This window comes from Cherax quadricarinatus, chromosome 18 (assembly GCF_038502225.1).
Source record: "Cherax quadricarinatus isolate ZL_2023a chromosome 18, ASM3850222v1, whole genome shotgun sequence".
In the NCBI taxonomy this organism is placed as follows: Eukaryota; Metazoa; Arthropoda; class Malacostraca; order Decapoda; family Parastacidae; genus Cherax; species Cherax quadricarinatus.
The window spans coordinates 1,770,578-1,793,758 of record NC_091309.1 but is presented as its reverse complement, the minus strand read 5'-3'; the positions used below and the strand labels follow the sequence as shown (position 1 = coordinate 1,793,758).

The window sequence follows — 23,181 nt, the reverse complement described above, 5'->3', positions numbered from 1 at the left end:
ACTTGCTCCCAGCATTTTAGTTGCCTCTTATGACACGCATGGTTTACGGAGGAAGAATTCTGTTTCACTTCCCCATGGAGATAAGAGGAAATAAACAAGAACAAGAACTGATAAGGAAATAGAAGAAAACCCAGAGGGGGGATGTGTATATATTTTTTGTACAGTGTGATCTAAGTGTAAAGATTAAAGATTTTTATTTCTTTGCAGTGTTTACAATGTGTGATTGCAATTTTGATTAGTTAAGTACGAAGAAAGCCACTATCATGCTGGAGCATTTTTGGCAGTAGCAAGACATACCTGAAGCCTTGCATGTTTATGAGAGAAAAAAAGACACCATCATGTAAAACAATTACAGGTTTCCATTTCACACTCACTTGGCAGGACAGTAGAGTGTCTTCCAGGGGAGTTGCTGTCTACCAACCTACTACCTAGGATTATTATTATTATTATTTCTTACTTTTATTAACATAGCAACTGTTTCCCACCAAGGCAGGGTGAACCAAAAGAGAAGAAACATTTTCATCATCACTGACTCCATCACTGCCTTGTCAGAGGTGTGCTGGCACAACAGTTAACAAAAACTGTATTTTGTGGACACAGTGGTGGCCCATGCTAACCTTCCTATGGTGTCTAGAAATATACCATGTTGGATGAATGTTGTTAGCCCAGCATGGTCCAGTGGATAGTGCACTAGCCTGGTAGTTTTATAACTAGAATGTAATAGGTTCTAGATCCACCTGTTCTGTAATTTAATCTGAAACATTTTCATTCTCAAAAGAAAACCACTTGATATAAAAAGCATTTTTGGAAAACAAATCTTAAAATATAAATACATACTACTGTACTTATACAATGTTTATTACTATTTGAAAGTAAAAAATAAAATAGTGCTAAATGTAAAATATTTGACAAATATTCTTAGAAAAATTAAGCAAGTAAATTAAATTAGAGAATATTTTGGGTCAGGAGCACATCTACAGTTATAACTTGGGTGTCTATGGAAAAATAGGTTCTGAGTCTTGAACAGTTTTCAGGAATACATTAATGTCGTAAGCGAGGGATCTACTATAATGTCTTTTTTTATGAAACTACAGTAATAAATTTAGCGGTCTTATTGTACAGGTATTTTTTTATTGCCTACTTTTGTGCAGAATACATTAATGCATAAAAGTTACCTAAATTGGAGTCTTATAAATATACTGATTTTAACAGGAACTGAAAAAATTGCAAGTTTCTATACTCATTCTCATTAAAAAATTTTTCATGCGAGCTTCTTCTAAGTGTGTAGCATTGAAAAAGGGCTTTCTAAGATAAGAGCATTTTTACCAATATAGATCTAATTTATGAATGGGTAAATGTTTTTCAACAAGATAATTCTGGCTTTCATCATCCTCTTCTATGCCACCTCAGGATAAACAAGAAGTTAAAGGAAAGGTAAGAGAAGCATTAACAGTAAATTGTGTACTAGAGTTCAGCTCCTTTACTATTCTTCATTTCCTTACTACTTTTTACTCCTTTATTTGTTAGCCTCATGGGTGTTGTATGTCATTTATAAGTAATAGGGTTGGTGGTTGTTTGCCCTTAGTCTTAGTGGATGTAATACAGTTTTGTATATTATAATTCATATCCTGTATATACATGAACTGTAAAGCATGTAAACTAAAGGTTAGCATGCACACAATAAACAAAATTCCTGGGGAGCAATCAGTCTAGGTGCTTGTTATTTCTGTCTCACTTTTTTTCTCTGGCCAATGGAACCTAGATCATCATCTCTCCAAACTTAGTCTGTTTAATTTGAAAATTGTCCCTTTATTGGTACATGGAATAAATATTCTCATACAGCAGAACCTCAGTTGTCGACTGCATTACTTGTCGAATAAATCAGTTTTTGAACAAGGAATTCAAGAAAAAATGTAATAGTAAACTCCAGGTAAACTCCAGGTGTTCATATGTTCTCTTGGTTGTTGACTGACAACACGAATGGCTCGGGTCACGTTCTTACTAACTCGCGTGCTATAAACTCTCTTGAGCTTTTGTTGTGCATCTTGTGAACTTTTTTGTTATTTTGTGGTTTTGGTGCAGTTTTTTTAAGTGCAAGATCAGCCATCATGGGTCCAAAGAAGGATAAAGAGGTAAAAGCAAAAAGTTGTAAAAAGCACTGATGAGTTTAAAAAAGAAGTCATTAGAAAGTATGAAGAAGGTAGGCTCTGAGTGGTTGATATGGCAAAACTTTCTGATAAATCAGCATCTACCATTAGCATGATACTGGGCCAAGGGGAAAAAATTAAAGCAGCTGCCTTGCAAAAGGCTTGAAAGTGCTATCAAAGCAAAGGCAACAAATTATTGAGGAGGTTGAAAAACTTTGTTGATTTGGATAAACGAAAAACAGTTACACGATGATAATATTTCAGAAGTCATTATTTGTGAAAAAGCGAGGCAGTTGCATGATAACCTCCTGAAAAAAAAACCTGGAACAAGTGCTGAAACTCAATCCTTCAAGGCTAGTAGGGGTTGGTTTGATAATTTGGGGGAAAAGAAGTGGCATTCATAGTGTGACTAGGCATGGGGAGGCTGCCAGTGCTGACAAAGTGGCTGTTGAAAAGTATGTTACTGAATTCCAAGAGTATGTAGAGACTGAGGGGTTTGTCCCCAACAAGTGTTTGTGACAAGACAGGCCTCTTCTGGAAGAAAATGTCCAAGAGGACCTACATAACTGAAGAGGAAAAGTCAATGCCAGGACACAAGCCAATGAAAGACAGGCTCTCTCTCTTACTGTGTGGTAATGCAGGTGGGGACTTGAAATTGAAGCCCTTACTTGTTTACCATTCCAAAAATCTCCAAGTTTTTAAGAAGAACAATATTATGAAAAGCAAACTGGCTGTAATGTGGAGGGCCATCACAAAAGCTTGGGTAACAAGACAATTTTTTATTGAGTGGGTTCTTGAGATCTTTGCTCCCACTGTCAAAAAGTACAGTAGGGCCCCGCTTTATGGCATTTTGCCCTACTGCACTCCACTAATACGGCAATTTCAAATTATGAGCACATCTCTCTATTATGTCTGGAAACTTTCCAAAATTTCAAGTGTTTTAAAGTTATTGCATATTTTATAGGTGCTCTGATAATAATACTTGTGTACCTGTACCTGTACCTACATGCTGTGCTGGTGTGCAGGTACACATTAAGACTAGAGTGTCCCTCTAGTCTTAATGCCATAGTAATATAGTACATAATAATAACCACTCTTGGACACATTAAATGTCTTATTTTATGTTAATATAGACATTTTTATTAATTTATCTATGATATTTTCTTCAAAATTACATAAACACATTACATAGCATATAAACATGCTATGTTTATATGCTATGGAGGTGTGATAGCCAGACGGAGGGAAAACATTACGTTTTCTCTGGTCCAGCACAAGAGAAAACGTGTATGAATCTGCATTTGGCCTAGTCACTTCCCTTAACACTCCACTTTTGTTTACAATTCTCGGCATGAATTATTCATTGCTTCTCCCTTCATTTATGATGGCGTGTAAAGGTAATTGTTAGAAACGATTAAATTCAGTGAACAAGGTATGTCGATGGTAATAATATGGCTCTGGGCCGCAGTGTAGGTAGCCGGTAGGTATAGCCCAGGTGAGCTATACCTACCGGCTACCTACACCTGACTTCCTACAAATAAATACTACTCACCTCTCATCCAACATTAAGACTACACGTACAATATTTTAAGGTAAATAATGAGTGTACTGTATGTGTAATTTATCTCTCTGGGCTGCTTTAAATATCATATGTATTAGGTTTGGGATGGGGAGCCAGGGCTACCTACACCTGACTTCCTACAAATAAGTGCTACTCACCTCTTGCCCTACATTAATAAAACTACAAATATTTTAAGATAAGTAATGAATGTACTGTGTATGTACAGTGGAACCTCAAATATCGAACTTTCTTTGGTCCAGAAGGCTGTTCGAGTGTCTTTACCGAATGAATTTATTCCCATGAGGAATAATGTAAATTAGGTTAGTCCATTTCAGACCCTCAAAAATACACTTATAAAAGCACTTACAAAAATACACTTACATAATTGGTTGTGTTGGGAGCAGTTCGAGTTTTGAGGTTCCACTGTATTTTACTTTTTATTGTGTTTTTTAATGCCTATTCTATTACTAACTTAATATAAGTTAGGGTAAACTTGTTGTCTGGCATTTATATGCATTTATAAGTGGGAAAAAATGGTTCTGCTTTCCGGCGATAGCCTGGAACCTAACTTGCCGTAAAAAACAATTGCCGCTCAGGCCTTTTTATGTTCTTATGGATAATGCTCCTACTCACCTTCCAAGCTTGGAAAATGAGTTGCTGGAGGAGTTCAGTTTTATAACTGTAAAGTTCTTGCTTCCTAACACTACTCCTGTAATCCAGCCCATGGACCAGCAGGTCATTTCTAACTTCAAGAAACTCTACACCAAAGCACATTTTGAAAGATGCTTTGAAATCACTTCAGAAACAAATTTAACCCTCAGGGAGTTCTGGAGGGACCGTTTCATTGTCTTCACCTGCTTGAGGCTTATAGACAAAGCCTGGGGGAATGTGTCTTCCAGGACCATGCAGTCAGCATGGAAGAAACCGTGGCCTGACTTTGTGGCAGCCAGGGATTTTGGAGATTTTGAAGATGAGTCTGAGCCAGTAGAAGATATTGTGTCACTGGGGAAGACCCTGAGCCTAGAGATGACTGAAGATGATGTGGAGGAGTTGGTGGAGGAGCATAGAACTGACTCACCACAAAAGAACTTACAAATTTTCAGGAGTAGCAACAGATTTCAGTGGAGGAGCTGTCATCGGGGGAAGAAGATGGAAGGGATGATGTGCCCACTGCACTTATCAAGGAAATGTGTGCTAAATGGCATAAAGTGCAGGAGTTTGTTGAAAAATACCATCCAGACAAAGTGGCCATCTGTCTCTCTAACATGTACAATGACAGTGTAATGTCTCAGTTTAGACAGATGTTAAAACAGAGTTAGAAACAAACCTCACTGGACAGGTTTTTTAGAACCAGTGAGCCAGAACAAAGTGTTAGTGGTGAAAAGAGACAAAGAAGAGAACACCAGAACAGCTCTTAGCTTGTCAATAAAGTTAGGAATCTTTAACCTGTATATGGCTTGTCAATAAAACTAGGGATCCTTGACCCAACCTTGTCAAACCCGGTGTAAGAAGAAAAAAAAAAAAAAGGACAATTGCCTGACATATCAATAGAAGGTAACTCCCCTTTCAAGCAGTAACATACCCCCTCCTCTACTTCACCTTCTGCTTCCAGTATGTCATGATGTCTCCTCTGACAGGTAAGAGGCAGTTAAATTTTCATTTACTGTACAGTATTTCAGTTAAAGTTTCTTTTAGTATTCATTTTTACAGTTTTACATAGTAGCACATTTTTAATAAATTATTGTTATTTGGGGTCTGGAACAGATTAATTCTATTTGCATTATTTTTTATGGGAAAAATTGTTTTGGTTGTCATTCGTTTTGGTTGTTGAATCGACATCTAGAACAAATTAAATTCAACAACCAAGGTTCCACTGTACTTCTGATCTAATGAACAAATGGCTTTAGTCTGTTAAATTGAGGGTTTGCTCTTGATTTACATAGTAAACAGACACTTTACAAAAATTTGAACTTTGTCACCATCAAAACTATTCCATTTATACAGGTATTTTAACTAAAACATAATATTGGATTAACTACAGTTTGGTGAATAAAACAATAATGGATTAAGTTTTATTTTTTTTATTATTAACACACCAGCCATCTCTCATGGATGTAGGGTGACTCAAAAGAAACACAATTACAATCAGTCATTCAGTATTTGCCTTGCCATAAATGCAATTATCACAATTCAAATAACCTTTCAAACTGTAATGTCCCCACCCCTCCTTCAGAGTGTAGGTGGTGTACTTCCCACCTCCAGGATTCAAGTTCAGTTAACCAGTTTCCTGATTTCCTTCATATATGTTGCCTTGCTCTAACTCCAAAAGCACCTCAAGCCATAAAAACCATTTGTTTCCACTCTAATCTAACATGTTCAAACAAGCATGGGGATCCTCAAGCCTCTAGCACTTAAAACCTTTATCCCCTACCCCTCCTTCCTTCCACCCCAGCTTTGTAAACCCTCTTTGTCATCCAATTCATCTCCATCCTCTCTAAATTAAAAAAAACACTTCTAAAATACCTTGTCAGCACTCTTAGCCCTAAAGAGGTGTACTTCTAAAAATAGTATTCATCCTTTATACCCAGATATGCTGTATCCAGTTTGGATAGATAATAAAATGCAGACACTCCTCACGTAACGACGGAGTTCCATTCCTAAGACCACATGAGTAAACGAATTCATCACTAAGCGAGGAACTACCCCTTACTGATACTTGTAATTGTAATTACTCTACAGTATAAAAATGATGTACCAAAAAAATTCAAATTACAGTGTAAGAAAGAGACATTCACATTAACATTTTAGTCATCGAATCCTTCAGACTACTGGTTCAGGATCATCATTGTCATCATCAGAGTTATCAGCAGGGTTATCAGGAGCTGTAGTCAAGCTGAAGGCAAGATTTTCCTTTTCACTGACATCTTGTACTATGGGGTGCACAATAAAGTACAAATTTGTACAAATATAGTCTTGGAGACTGTAAAAGCCAGTGTACTGAGTGGCTGTGGGGACGAGACTGACATGCTTGACACTGAGACACCACGCTGCCCATTTCCACGACCCAAGTTCTCATATGGCATACAATACTGACTGGTCAGAGCCAGTCATAACTCAAACAGTCAGTAAATGAGTACATTGCTAAGTGAAGAGTGTCTGTACTGTATAATCACTCTCTGTAGGTAGTTTGGTAGACAGCAACCACCCAGGGAAGTACTGTCATCCTGTGGTAGTAAGTTGCTAGACAGCAACCACCCAGGGAGGTACTACTGTCCTGTGATAGTATGTTGGTAGACTGCAATCGCCCAGGGAGGTACTACCATCCTGTGGTGTAGTAGGTTGGTAGACAGCAGCCATCCAGGGAGGTACTACTGTTCTGTGGTAATAGGTTGGCAACCACCCAGGGAGGTACTACCGTCCTACCAGGTGAGTGTAAAACAGAAATCTGTAATTGTTTTGCATGATGGTAGGATTGCTGGTGTCTTGTTTGTCTGTCTCCTCAACACGCGGGATACCAAGTATATCTTGCTACTTCTACTTACACTTTTGTCACACTACACATGCATGTAATGCATGTATATAAATACCCATCTGGGTTTTCTTCTATTTTCTTAATACTTCTTGTTTTTGTTTATTTCCTCTTGTCTCCATGGGGCAGTGGAACAGAATTCTTCCTCCGTTAGCCATGAGTGTTGTAAGAGGCGACTGAAATGTTGGGAGCAAGTGGCTAGTAACCCCTTTTCCTGCATCAGTCACTAAATTTAAAAAGAAGAACTTTGTTTTTTCTTTTTAAATTTAAAAAGTTTGGTTTTTCTTTTTAGGTCACCCAACCTGATGGGATACGGCCGGTTCACTGAAAAAATAATCATTCTCATTACAATACTATATTACATTTTAAACTATGAGTTTGATCACCCATTATTGAAGTAAATGTGAGTCTTACCACAATTTTAATTCATGATCCTCACCCATATGTACCTCACTAGGATTAATTATACCTTTTGAAAACCCATACTGTTTTCTAATTTCTGCTCTCTGAATTTTTTGCATAAAGAAATGTATAAATTCATGGATTATGTGGATTAAAATAAGGGTCAGATGTGAAAAGTGAGGAGGGGGAGAGAGAGATTTTGGGAGATGTTAAGCAAGTGTTTAGGAACTTTTGAACTAAGTGTGAGAGTAATTGGGGTAGGGGACCTAAATGCTAAGGTAGGAGAAAAGATTAGAGAGGGTGTGGTAGGTAAGTTTGGGGTACCAGGTGTAAATGAAAACGGGAAGCCTTTGATTGAACTTTGTATAGAAAGGGGTTTGGTAATAGGTTATACATACGTTCTCTTTCTTTCAACACACCGGCCGTATCCCACCGAGGCGGGGTGGCCCAAAAGAAAAAACCAAAGTTTCTCCTTTCAAATTTAGTAATATATACAGGAGAAGGGGTTACTAGCCCCTTGCTCCCGGCATTTTAGTCGCCTCGTACAACACGCATGGCCTACGGAGGAAGAATTCTGTTCCACTTCCCCATGGAGATAAGAGGAAATAAACAAGAACAAGAACTAGAAAGAAAATAGAAGAAAACCCAGAGGGGTATGTATATATACGCTTGTACATGTATGTGTAGTGTGACCTGAGTGTAAGTAGAAGTAGCAAGACGTACTTGAAATTTTGCATGTTCATGAGACAGAAAAAAGGACACCAGCAATCCTACCATCATGTAAAACAATTACAGGCTTTCGTTTTACACTCACTTGACAGGACGGTAGTACCTCCCTGGGCAGTTGCTGTCTACCAACCTACTACCTAGGATTATACATACGTATTTTAAGAAAAAAGGATAAGTGAGTAAACAAGATATGATACAGTAAAACCTCGGCTTATGAGTGCCCCACCATATGAGTTTTTCAGGATACAAGCAGTCACTTGGTTGATTTTTTGTTTCTGGATACAAGCAAAAATTCAGGATGCGAGGTTCCCCCTCAAACAACTTTTTTTTTAAACCTCCAGATCTTACAAAAATAAAGGTGAATATATAATTGTAGTTCATTGTCGTGATGTATTATGTTGTTTTTACTGCTTAAGACTATAACTGCAACAGAAATAATAGTATTTCTTACCTTAAATTGTGGGTGCTGGTGTTTGTCAACTGTGAAGAGAGAGGAGAATTATGCTGTGGCCCTACTGGGCTGAGGTGGACGGTAGAGGTTCTGGTACTGAAGTCGATGGTTGTACTGTAGTGTGCATAAATTCGGTAATTTATTTCTGTTCTATTTTACTCTGTAGTACATTATACAACTGATGGTAAGGCATCACCTGCTCTAGACACCATTTCAGGGTCCTCTTCAGTGAAAAAGTCTAACTTTAAGTCATTCAGTAAGCCAGTCAAGTCATTCAGTAAGCCAGTCAAGTCATTCAGTAAGCCAGTCAAGTCATTCAGTCAGTCAGTTAAGTCAAGTCAGTAAGTCAGATGCTGTGCCCAGCATCTCTTCTCCATCATGAACCTCCACCAGCATCTCTTCTCCACCATCAACTACCAACATTTCTTCTCCAAGGTAAATGCTTTAGTACGTACTACATAATTTCTTTACATTGTTTTCCTTATGAAACTATGAAGTGATCTAATGCAGTTTGCCTGACAAACACTCTGTTTTCTGTTGTAATAAGAGCATGGGAAGGTATGTAGCCAGAAGCAGGAATGACCACTGTAGTGGCACTATAGACCCCAACAACAGCAATGGCCATAGTATTTTATTCATTCTAGTGTATATATCATGTTTCTATGTTATTAACCCTTTGAGGGTCGACAGGCCCTCTCCGAAACTCGTTCTCAGGGTCGGCCAAATTAAAAAAAAAAAAAAATTATTTTCTCTTATGAAAAGATAGAGAATCTTTTCCCGATCATAAGGACACCAAAAGTTTGAAATTTGATGGAAAACTTGCGGAATTATGCTCTCGCAAAGTTAGCGGTCTCGGTGATGTTTACGCATCGGCGATTTTGCCCACTTTGAGCCCCATTTTCGGCCAATTCCACTGCACTAGTCGACAAAAAACATGAATATTTCGCTAGAACTCCATTTTTTCTATCGAATGGGTGCAAGAAACCACCCATTTATGAAATTCAACTATCCAGTACAGTGGTCAGAATTTAGCAATTTTGCCAATTTCACACAAATTTCAAAAGATGCCAATTTCCGAATAGGGTCCAGAATAAACAAGAAAGACATTCCTGGCACCAAAATGACATTTCCTCTGGTCATTAGTCACGTCTCAAGGCCCCTCTTATATTCTTTTGCTTTCCACTTTGAATTTTTATTCTCACAAAAAATATAAGATTTACTGTTATGCAGACTGCTGTATTAGTGTAAAAAATGGTATAAATATTATTGGTGCACTTGTGAAAGAATATTAGACTCACCAGTTGACGTGTATTACACGCTTGGCACGATTTGTTCACTTTTGAAATTTGGTAAAAATCGAACATTTCTGCTACTTTGAGCTCAATTTCAAGGTACCTTTCATTGTAAAACCAGTCAAAATCATCTCAATTTCTGTAATATGTCTTCCATTCTATAAAATGAGACCAACAAAACTAGAATACAACAATAAATACCATATGAAAATACAGTGCAAAGTCGCTGTTTTATTCCAAAAAAATGGTCAAAGTTTTTTTTTTCTCATTATGCACTGTGTGCTGCAGGATTTTTTTTAGACTGTGCACACTGACCACATAGACCCATTCTTTCATATGAAGGCATACCAACTTTCTCCCACTAGATTTGAGGGCGCTAGAATTTAGGCGTACTAGTACATCAAAAACCCTGGGTCGTAAGCCGTACTAGTACGTCCGAAACCCTCAAAGGGTTAATATTGTTTATTATGTCATATTAGATAAGTTGTGATAGATAAATCAACAAAATACTGAAGTATTTTGTTGTACTGAAGTATTTTGTCGTGCCTGGAATTCCTCTTGAATGGATTAATGTCATTTCAATTAATTTAAATGAGGAAAATTGACTCAACATACGAGCAAATCGGGATACAAGCAAGGTCACGGAACAAATTAAACTCGTAAGCCGAGGTACTACTGTATAGGGCATAATGATATTAGTTTGTTGGACTATGTATTGGTAGATAAAAGACTTAAGAGATTGGTGAAGGAATGTAAAAAGAGAGCAAATTTTGTCAAGAATAAGGAAAAGTTTTGGAGTGAGATTAACAAGTCAAGAAAGTCTAGGGAGCAAATGGATTTGACAGTTAAAAATAAGAGAGGAGAGGTATTAGATAGAGAGTTAGAGGTATTGGGAAGATGGAGGGAATATTTTGAGGAACTGTTGAATGTTGATGAAAACAGGGAAGCTCTGATTTCGTGCAAAGGGCAGGGAAGTATAACATCTTGTAGGAGTAAGGAAGAGCCAGTTGTGAGTGTGGGGGAGGTGCATGAGGCAGTGGGTAAAGCAGCTGGGATTGATGGGATAAAGACAGAAATGTTAAAAGCAGGTGGGGATATAGTTTTGGAGTGGTTGGTGCTTTTATTTAATAAATATATGGAAGAAGATAAGGTACCTAAGGATTGGTAGAGGGCATGCATAGTCCCTTTGCATGAAGGCAAATGGGACAAAAATGAGTGCAAAATTATAGGGAATAAGCCTGTTGAGTATACAGGTCCGCCATCACAAATCCGTTAATCAGTTATTCGGTTCCTTCAGTTATTCGGCACTAATTTTGGCTAGCATAATTTCAAATTTCCAGGATCGCCACACCAACCTGCTGGTACTGTTTGGTGGCGCTACTTGCTGCATAAGTCATTCCAATTTCTCTTTCTCCATTTATTGTTTTAACCTGCTTGCTTTTAGCCCTAGCCATGGTTCCAGTGAATAAAAGAAATGCTTCTCATTATGTAAAGCACCTACACAGTACATTATCCATTAAAGATAAGGTGGCTTTGAAGCCACTGTCGGTTGCCATGAGCTCAGTCTCATGAAGCAGGAGAATATGCTTTATTATTGCGCTTATATCAACATTACAGCTTATTTGCCTATCACAATTGATCTAATATGATATAAGAAACAATATAAATAACATAAAACATGTTAAATGCTCCAGAATAAATAATATTTGGCATAACACCGAGCAGTTCGACGGAGGTATGAAGAGGATATGGTATACAAATACCATTCTCCTATCCCTGTCTTCGGGGCTTATACAGTGGACCCCCGCATACCGTTGGCCTTGCAAAACGTTAAATCCGCATACCGCTACATTTTATCGCCAAGATTTTGCCTCGCATACCGCTAAAAAACCCGCTCAACGCTGTTCGTCCGAGACGCGTCTAATGTGCGCCCTTAGCCAGCCTCACATGTTCCGCCGGTGGCATTGTTTACCAGCCAGCCTCCGCGGTAACATCCAAGCATACAATCGGAACATTTCGTATTATTACAGTGTTTTTGGTGATTTTATCTGCAAAATAAGTGACCATGGGCCCCAAGAAAGCTTCTAGTGCCAACCCTACAGCAATAAGGGTGAGAATTACTATAGAGATGAAGAAAAAGATCATTGATAAATATGAAAGTGGAGTGCGTGTCTCCGAGCTGGCCAGGTTGTATAATAAACCCCAATCAACCATCGCTACTATTGGTGGTACAGCTGCTGCTGCTGCTGTACCACCGTCAGCTGCTGCTGCTGCTGTAGTACCGTCTGCTGCTGCTGTAGCATCGTCTGCTGCAGCTGTAGCACTGTCAGCTGCTGCTGCTGTTGTACCACTGTCAGCTGCTGCTGCTGCTGTTGTAGTACCGTCTGCTGCTGCTGTAGTACCGTCTGCTGCTGCTATAGCATCGTCTGCTGCTGCTGTAGCATCGTCTGCTGCTGCTGTAGCACTGTCAACTGCTGCTGCTGCTGTACCACCGTCAGCTGCTGCTGCTGCTGCTGTAGCATCGTCTGCTGCTGCTGTAGCACTGTCAGCTGCTGCTGCTGCTGTAGCACCGTTGTTGGTGTGGCTAATTGAGAATACCAAGAAACAATTAACCCCAGAGGATTTGCCACCCAGGATAACCCAAAAAAGTCAGTGTCATCGAAGACTGTCTAACTTATTTCCATTTGGGTCCTTAATCTTCTCTCCCAGGATGCAACCCACACCAGTCGACTAACACCCAGGTGAACAGGGAAAAATGCCTGGAACTAGTGCTCATATTGGTGAATTTAAAGCCAGCAAAGGTTGGTTTGAGAGATTTAAGAATCGTAGTGGCATACACAGTGTGATAAGGCCTGTTCTGGAAGAAAATGCCAAACAGGACCTACAGTACTCAGGAGGAAAAGGCACTCCCAGGACACAGTGTCTCATCAGTCATTGCTGCATCTTCAATAAAGGTAAGTGTCATTTATTCTTCATTTAGTAGAGTAGTACATGCACAATATATATCGTGCATGTACTACTCTACTATTGTGCATGTATCCTTCTCTTTGTGTGTAGGAAAATGTATATTTCATGTGGTAAAATTTTTTTTCCATACTTTTGGATGTCTTGCACGGATTAATTTGATTTCCATTATTTCTTATGGGGAAAATTCATTCGCATAACGATAATTTCGCATAACAATGAGCTCTCTTGCACGGATTAATATCGCTATGCGGGGGTCCACTGTATTAGAGAAAACAGAGTGTAGCACAGGGCTAACTATGATATACACTCATACTGCACCATAAACTTGAAACAAAAAAGTTATTATCTCTCTATAGATTATCACACATAGCAGCATATGTGTAGAGAACCTAGAATAACCCAGAAAAAGTAAACATGGCTTATTTTTAGTACCTGGCTTGGATTAGCCATATATGATTTTTGGTAAATACAGTGGACCCCCGCATAACGATGGCATCACATAGCGATTTTTCCGCATACCGCTTACTTTTATCGCAAAATTTTTGCCGCGCATACCGATTAAAAACCCGCTCACCGATTTTCGTCCGAGACGCGTCCAATGTGCCCTCAGCCAGCCTCACATGTGCCGCCCGTCCCATTGTTTACCAGCCAGCCTCCGCGGTAACATCCAAGCATACACTCGGAATATTTCGTATTATTACAGTGTTTTTGGTGCTGTTTCTGGAAAATAAGTGACCATGGGCCCCAAGAAAGCTTCTAGTGCCAACCCTGTGGTAAAAAGGGTGAGAATTAGTATGGAAATTAAGAAAGATTTTGAAGGGTTTGGGGCTAACCCTGAGAAGCCTATGCCAGTTGTGGAATCCATTGTGCCTACTTCAAAGATTAAGGAAATGTGTGCACAGTGGGTTGAACTGCAAACCTTTATGGATGAAAATCACCCTGACACAGCTGTTGCAAGCCGTGCTGGTGACTATTTCAATGACAATGTTGTGGCCCATTTTAGACAAATCGTAAAGGAACGGGAGGTACAGAGCTCTATGGACAGATTTGTTGTGCGACAGAGGTCCAGTGACTCTCAAGCTGGTCCTAGTGGCATTAAAAGAAGAAGGGAAGTAACCCCGGAAAAGGACTTGCTACCTCAAGTCGTAATGGAAGGGGATTCCCCTTCTAAACAGTAAGAAGATAATGCTCTCCCCTCCTCCCATCCCATCAATCATCACCAGATCTTCAATAAAAGTAAGTGTCATGTAAGTGTGCATGCCTTTTTCAGTTTGTGTGTATTAAAATTAATATTTCATGTGGTAAAAAAATTTTTTTTTCATACTTTTGGGTGTCTTGCACGGATTAATTTTATTTCCATTATTTCTTATGGGGAAAATTCATTCACATAACGATTATTTCGCATAACAATTACCCCTCTTGCACGGATTAAAATCGTTAACCGGGGGTCCACTGTATTCGATTCCCAGCCAGAGTAGAAACATTAGGCATGTTTCTTTACACCTGTTGTCTATGTTTATCCATCAGTAAATGGGTACCTGGGTGTTAGCCGACTAGTGTGGGTGTTATCCTGGGACACTGACCTAATTTTCTTGAAATACTCTGCATAATAAGTGGCTTTCTATACAGTTGTATGTCACTGATGTCAGCTAGGCCTGTATACCTTGTACATGTACGTGTAGTAAATAAAGATATTATTATTATTATTATTATATTATTTTCTCAGTTGTTTGTTGGGTTATCTTATTCAAACTTGGGCAATGTATGATGGAAAGATACTTCTTCACGTACACCAAAAATGAAAGAAATCAGACCATAAATAGCAGAGTTCACTTCTCAACCATTAGCGGCCGCTTAGCGGTATATTTTTGTATGGTGGTTATAGTTATATTCTCATTTTTTCGGTCTCATTTGATAGAATGAAAGATATATTACAGAAATAGATATGATTTTGATTGCTTTCATGACGAAAAGTACCTTGAAATTGCGCTCACAGTAGCGAAAATGTTCTATTCTTTAGCGAAGCTCAAGAGTAAACAAATGACGTCACCGTCCAATACCTGTCCGCCTGCCAGTCCAATACGGAGTCAAGAATGGCTTGACATTATTTATGCAATTATTACAATAATGCAGCAGTCTGCATAACAGACTGAATAAAAATTCCAAATGAAAAGCAAGAGTAATATAAGAGGGGCCTGTAGCCGTGACTAATGAACAGAGAAAATGTTATTTTAGTGCCAGGAATGTCTGCATTGTTTATTCTGGATCCTATTTTGAAATTGGCATCTGTTGAAATTTGTGTGAAATCGGCCAAATTGCCAATTTCTGGCCACTTTATTGGGTAGTTGAAATAAGTGAATGGGCAGTTTCTTGTACTCAGTTGACAGACTAGAAGTAAATAAGTTTATTCAGGTATACACAAATACAGTTACATAGATTATCATACATAGCAGTGTATGTATAGAGAACCTAGGATAACCCAGAAAAGTCAGACAAAGTGACTTATTTCCAGTACCTGGCTTTGGCTTGCCATATATGATTTTCGGTAAATATTTTTTTTTCTCGGTTGTTTGTTGGGCTATCTCATTGAAACTTGGGCAATGTATGATGGAAAGATGCTTCTTAACGTGCAACAAAAATAAAAAAGACGGACGATAAATAAGGGAGTTAACTTCTCAGCCATTAGCTGCCTCTTTGCAGTATATTTTTGTATGGTTTTTATGGTTGTATTCTCATTTTTTTGGACTCATTTGATAGAATGGAAGATATATTACAGAAATAGACATGATTTTGATTGCTTTCATGATGAAAAGTACCTTGAAATTGAGCTCAAAGTAGCAGAAATGTTCAATTTTGCCAATGTCCAATGAACTGTGTAAGTCAAGTTGGTTAATTTTATTAAGTATATTCTAACCTAACCACTCTGTAATCTGGCAAACTCAGTAATCCGGCACACTACAGGTCCCAATGATGCCGGATTTGTGATGGAGGACCTGTACCTGGTAAAGTGTATGGTAGTTATTTTGAAAGAATGTAGAGTAAGATTTAGAGCAGGATCACAGATGAACAAGGAGGCTTTAGGAAGGATAAGGGGTGTGTAGACCAAGTGTTTTACAGTAAAACATATAGGTGAACAATATTTAGATATTGGTAAAGAGGTTTTTGTGTAATTTATGGATTTGGAAAAGGCGTGTGATAGGGTAAATAGGGAGGCATGTGTGGCAGATGTTGCAAATAATATATGGAATAAGAGGTGAAGAGTTTTTTCTGAAAATTGTGAGGCTTAGGCTAGAGTATGTAGGAGAGAGGGAGATTATTTCCCAGTAAAAGTAGACCTTAGACAGGGATGTGTGATGTCACCATGATTGTTCAATATATTTATAGATGGGGTTGTAAGAAAAGTGAATGCCCAGGTGTTGGCAAAAGGTGTGGGATTAAAAGATGAAGAATCTAACACAAAATGGGAGTTGTCACAGTTGCTTTTTTGCTGATGACTGTGCTTTTGGGAGATTCTTAAGAGAAGTTGCAGAGGTTGATGACCAAGTCTGGAAGGATATGTACAAGCAGGAAATTAAAAGTGAACATAGGAAAGAGTAAGGTGATGAGGATAACAAAAAATTTAGGTAATGAAAGATTAGTTATCAAATTGGAAGGAGGGAGTATGGAGGAAGTGAATGTATTCATATATTTGGGCGTCTATTAAAGATATTCAGATATTTGGGGGGTCTATGAAAGACGAGGTGAATCTTAGAATTGATGAGGGGAAAAAGGTGAGTGGTGTACTGAGGAGTCTATGGAGATAAAGAACGTTATCCATGGAAGCAAAGAGGGGAATGTGTATAGTTTTACGAACCCTTTTATATGGGTGTGAATGTTGCAAGCAGGAGGCTGGAGGCAGTAGAGATGTCATGTCTGAGGGCAATGTGTGGTGTGAATATAATGCAGAGAATCCATAGTTTGGAAATTAGGAGGAGGTGCGGAGTTACTGAAGTATTATCCAGAGGGTTGAGGAGGGGTTGTTGAGGTGGTTCAGATATTTAGAAAGGATAGAACAAAATAGAATGACTTGGAGAGCATATAAATCTGTAGTGGAAGGAAGGTGGGTCATCCTAGGAAAGGTTGGAGGGAGGGGGTAAAGAAGGTTTTGTGTGCGATAGGCTTGGACTCCCAGCAAGTGTGCATGAGCCTGTTAGATAGGAGCAAGTGGAGACAAATGACTTGACATGCTGTTGGAGTGTGACCAAAGTAACAGTTTTGAAGGTATTCAGGGAAACCAGTTGGCTGGACTTGAGTCCTGGTACAGTGTCTGTGCTCTGAAGGAGGGGTGTTGATGTTGCAGTTTTATAACTGTAGCATAGGCATGCCTCTGTCAAGACAGTGATGGAGTGAATGATGATGATGATGAAAGTGTTTCTTCTTATTTGGGTCACTTTGCCTTGGTGGGAAACAGCTGATGTGTTAATAAAAAAAAATTCAAACTTGACACCTCTACTGCCTCTAGCATCCTCCATATTGCAACCTTTAAAGCCTATGTTTTGCACCCATATAAAAATGCTGGTAATATTTTACTCTGGTACCTTTTCTTTGCCTGCATTGATAAACCCCTTTCTTTCCAAAGATGCATCAACTCATCACCTACCTTCCCCTTCCCCCCTTTGTCTATCTTATGTTTCATTTTGTCTTTCATAGGCCCATCTTCCGCTGTCCACTCCCAGATATCTGAGTACATTCATTTTCTATATATTCTCCCCTTCCTAACTGATATTCAGTCTTTCATTTCACAGACTTTTTCATTACTCTCATTTTACTCTTGCATGTTCAATTTAAATTTCCCTTTTTTTTTTTCCACAGGCCCTCCTAAATACACCCATCAACTGTTGTAGCTTCTCTTTAGAATCTCTTCAAAAACTGTCATCAGCAAAGAACAACTGTGACAATTCCCATTTTATGTCAGATTCATTATCTTTTAATCCAGGATCTTTCCCAACACCCTAACATTCACTTCTTTGACACCCCCCTCCTCCCTTTAAAAATATATTAAACAATCATAGTGACATCACACTTCCCTGTCTAAGGCCTACTTTACTGGAAAATAGTCTTTCCCTCTCCTGAGCAGTCCTCAGCATAAAAACTCTTAACTATTTTTAGCAACTACCATGGTCCATACATTTGCAATTTTCATCACATTGCTTTTATCCATCCTATCATATGGCTTACTAAATCCATACATTCAATAAACAGTTCCCTACCATTATCTAAATATTGTTCACTTGTATATGTACTTCAAATGTAAACACTTGGTTTACACCCCCTCTGCCCTTCCTAAATTCTGTCTTCCTCTGCAATCCTACTTTCTGTCTTACCCAAATTCTTTCAATAATACAGGCTCTCCTCACTTAATGACAGAGTTCTTTTCCTAAGACCATGTCGGTAAATGAATTCGTTGCTAAGTGAGGAGCATACTACAGTGGACCCCCGGTTCACGATATTAATCCGTTCCTGAGAGCTCATCGTAAACCAAAATTATCGGAAAGCGAATCAATTTTCCCCATAAGAAATAATGGAAATCAAATTAATCCGTGCAAGACACCCAAAAGTATGAAAAAAAACTTTTACCACATGATATATCAAGTTTAATGCAATATAATAATTACAATAACAATAATAACAATAGAAAAACCACAATAGAATAATTGACACTTACCTTTAATGAAGATCTGGTGATGATTGATGGGATGGGAGGAGGGGAGAGTGTCGAAGTTTTTAATGTTTAGAAGGGGAATCCCCTTCCATTAGGACTTGAGGTAGCAAGTCTTTTTCTGGGGTTACTTCCCTTCTTCTTTTAATGACACTAGGACCAGCTTGAGAGTCACTGGACTTCTGTCGCACAACATATCTGTCCATAGAGGCCTGTACCTCTCGTTCCTTTATGACTTTCCTGAAGTGGTTCACAACATTGTCAGTGTACAGGTTGTAATAAAGTTGGTAGAATTACCGACAATATGTAAAGTAAAAGGACACAAGTGCAACTAATGTGACATTTATTGTGGCAACGTTTCGCTCTCCAGGAGCTTTATAAAGCTCCTGGAGAGCGAAACGTTGCCACAATAAATGTCACATTAGTTGCACTTGTGTCCTTTTACTTTACAGTGTACAGGTTGCCAACACGGCTTGCAGTAGCTGTGTCAGGGTGATTTTCATCAAAAAAGGTTTGCACTTCAAGCCACTTTGCACACATTTCCTTAATTTCAATACTCATTAGCACCCTTGGTCTCGATGGGTTGGCACTAGAAGCTTTCTTGGGGCCCATGGTGGCTTATTTTGCAGAAACAAGCACCAAAAACAGTGATAATATGGATAATATAGAATGTACCGAATGTATCCTTAGATGCGCACACACTGGCTGGCTTGTAAACACTGAACACGTCTCGTACGAATCGTATCGCATACCGGGTTTTATAACGGGAACCGAGGCAAATTTTTTGCGATATAATGCTTCGGATACCGGATTTATCGGATACCGATGGCTTCGCGAACCAGGGGTCCACTGTATAATGGTAGTGGGTTTGTGTCAACCATCTTTGATATTGTTTTAATGTCACTCTTGCACCATTTACAACATTTCTTATATATTTTTAAATGTTTATATGGTAGTGTACTGTGTATTCTAATAAACAGAATATAGAAAATCAGCATTAATATACATTATTTAGGTATGCATACTGGTCAGAGAGCCCATCGTAAGTCCGAGTCATCGGTAAAGAAGTACTACGCTAAGTGAAGAGAGGCTGTGGTTCTAATATTACCATACACTTGACTCAGTATACTCAACAGGCTTTTTTTTTTTTTTTTACACCCTATAAATCTTATTTTCTCTCTCTCTCTTGTTCTCTTTTTTACTTATACAACAGCACTGTACATACTGTCTGTAAATTCTCAATCTGATGCCAAATTTCAGTGCTAAATTTAATTTCTTCTGTATATCCCTGAGACAATAAAAGTCATGTGAAAGTTACCCGAGGCAGGGTAACCCAAAAAGAAAGAAAATCCCCAAAAAGAAAATACTTTCATTATCATTCATGTACTTGAAAATTAGCTTTATATTTTGTTTCAAAATTTCCTACCAAGTAAAAATATTTTAACATTTTGCATGAGATGGATGTATTTATTGTTTATCAGCCAAATCATATTAATCTTTTATGATAGTTGCTCAGTATATTATTGTAACTGTTTTTCAATATGTTGTTATTATGATTGATTTTTAGAAGAGAGTATTGTTTGTGTTCTAGTTTCCAGTACTGTATGTTGCTTGTGTCCAGTTATTTCAGTGGTTTAACTGATATTTTTCCTATTGTAATGGTACAGTGGATTATTCCAATTTCTTCTGTTATATTTCACTTGAATCAGTCAAAATCAGTAATTCCTGCTGAAGCTAATAAGTGGATTTTGGTGTGTGTGTGTGTATACTCTATATATAATTTATGATAATTTATTACCATTGCAAATATGTTGTATTACATGAATTCATTTTTGTCATTTAATAAATATATCATATATTTTGTAGATAAACAAGAATTTGAGCTTGAGTAGTATATTTTATTGCAAGTTTAATTTATACTTAATGTTTTTTTACTTGCTACACTATATAATAACCCATATGCTGAACATTCATCATTAACCTGTAAATGGTCCAAACGTATATATACATTTTTTCAACATTTGAAAGTATGTAAAAAAAGTAGATCTTCTTTTTGTTTTTTTACATTTGAAAATGTGTAAAAAAACTTTGATCTATTTTTTTTTTTGTTATATTTGAAAATATGTAAAAAAAATGTAGATCTGCTTTTGTAGCACTACACATGTGAACGCAGATCTGCTTGGACCGTTTACGGGTTAAACAATCACCAGTGAATAACCATACACCAAACTGTTACCATATACTTATTGGGCAGATCAAATGCTGACACTTGCTGCATGAGTACTCATGAATATTCTAAGGTAAGTAGTAATTTTATAACAAAAAAGAAAAAAGATTCTGAGCTTGGCTTTCATTTTTAGAGCTATGCTAGACTGTTGGCTTGTGAAAACAAATAAAAACTGTTCATGAAGTCATTTGAGAAATAAAGGCAAATGAGCTGGTCACTACACAATGAAAGCAAATTGCATCCATTCACTTGTTACTTGTTTGTAAAATGTAGACTTGAGAATGCCGTGGCAACATAAATGAGGCAATGTGGTGTAGCTCTAGGACGAGGTGAAGAACCCTGTTGAAGGTGGGGTACACATGAGCACAGTGAGGTAGTAACTGGAAAAGCTTGTTGCTAGTTCATTCATGGGTCTTTGTCATAAGATGACTCACTGATTGGTGACAGCACTATGAGAGAGAGGGGTATAATAAAATGAGGTGTCTAAGGACATATGATGGTGGGGTAGCTGATGGCTCAGTGTTGTGCCATCAGCTACCCTGGTAGCAGAAATTGCTGTATTGTAAGTGCTGGTTTGTATAATAAGCAAGGCAATGTGTGGTTAAGGTAAGTAAACTAGGCATGTCATTGATGTAAGTTGGTAGCAATACAAGAGAATAGGCAGGTATGGCATCCTCCATGGAGAATGTTTCTCTACAGTAAAGCAGCAGTTGATCAAAGTCTGTGTTGTAGGCATTGTAGATAAGCCAGTAAGTTGAGGATGGAGGGTTTGTGGGGAGGTGTAATATAATACTAGAGTATCTCACACAAAAGGAATTGTTGTCATTCCCAAGGTCTGCAAATTCTATTAGAAATCCCATATAAAGTAAGGGATTACTGTGCAGAAAACAAGTTGGTTGTAGGTACAAGATACTGAGTTTGTAGTTGTGGCAACACCAGAGTCTTAAGGGAAGAATTTTTAAGAAAAATGAATTTCCCACTTTATGTTTTTGCATGTCTAAATCATATTTGTTGAGATTTTAGGCACTATGCTGCTTGTACAGTGGACCCTCGACCAACGGCATTAATCCGTTCCAGAGAGCTAGCCGTTAGTTGAATTTGCTGTTAGTCAAATTAATTTTCCCCATAAGAAATAATGGAAATAGAATTAATCCATTCCAGACACCCAAAAGTATTAAAAAAAATAATTTTTTTATATGAAATATACATTTCCCTACACAAAAACGAATGGGGCATGCAAAATAAACAATAATTAAATGCCACTTACCTTTATTGTGGAGTTATTGATGAGTGATGAGACGGTAGGAGAGCAGATGATGCAGGTGTTTTATTGTTTGGAAGGGGAATCCCCTTCCCTAAAGACTTGAGGTACTACTAAGTCCTTTGGTGGGGTTACCTCCCTTCTTGGTTTTATAATGCCACTAGGACCAGCTTGAGAATCACTGGACCCCTGTCGCACCAAAAATCTGTCCAGGGAGCTGTGTTTCTCACGTGCCCTTAGGATTTCCCTAAAATGGGACACAAGAGTGTCATTGTACATGTTGCCAATACAGCTTGCAACTTCTGTGACAGGATAAAATTCATCTATAAATGCTTGCACCTTTGTAAACATTGAACACATTTCCCTAATCCTTGACGAAGTCATCTTCCTCTGTCCTTGACAAAGTCATCTTCCTCCTGCCCTGAAGAACATTCCTGAGATGTGATCTGTTGCTGTTACACCTGAAGCTCTTGCAGGTCTGCAGTGGTTAGTTCTTCCTCGTCATTCTGCACCAACTCTTCCACATCCTAGCCACAAACCTCCAACCCCAAGGACTTCCCCAATGACACAGTAGCTTCCACTACTGGCATAGGCTCCTGAGGGTTAGCCCCAAACCCTTCAAAATCCCTCTCTTGTACACATTGTGGCCACAGTTTCCTCCAAGCAGAGTTCAAAGTCCTGTAAGTCACTCCCTCCCAAGCCTTACCTATAAGGTTTATGCAACTGAGGATATTGAAGTGATCTTTCCAAAACTCTCTTAGGGTTAATTGAGTGTCTGAGGTCACTTCAAAGCACTTTTGAAACACTGCTTTTGTGTAGAGTTTTTTGAAGTTTGAAATGACCTGCTGGTCCATGAGCTGGAGGAGAGGAGTTGTATTATGAGGCAAAAACTTCACTTTAACAAAACTAAGCTCCCC

The 23,181-nt window shown here is 38.3% G+C and overlaps 1 protein-coding gene across 15 annotated transcripts in view; it reads left to right on the top strand.

Annotated features, from left to right (window-relative positions):
* AMPdeam (AMP deaminase) overlaps window positions 1-23,181 on the top strand; it is a 231,436-nt gene that overhangs the window by 41,067 nt on the left and 167,188 nt on the right. For 9 of the 15 annotated variants that reach the window (XM_070086033.1, XM_070086037.1, XM_070086028.1 and 6 more), the window contains one exon: window positions 1,411-1,434. The exons of 5 other annotated variants lie outside the window; for them this stretch is intronic. In XM_070086033.1, the coding sequence (XP_069942134.1) occupies window positions 1,411-1,434 (24 nt within the window). Of the gene's footprint in view, window positions 1-1,410; window positions 1,435-21,037; window positions 21,077-23,181 lie in introns of those variants that run through there. One more of the 15 variants, XM_070086042.1, reaches the window with a different exon arrangement.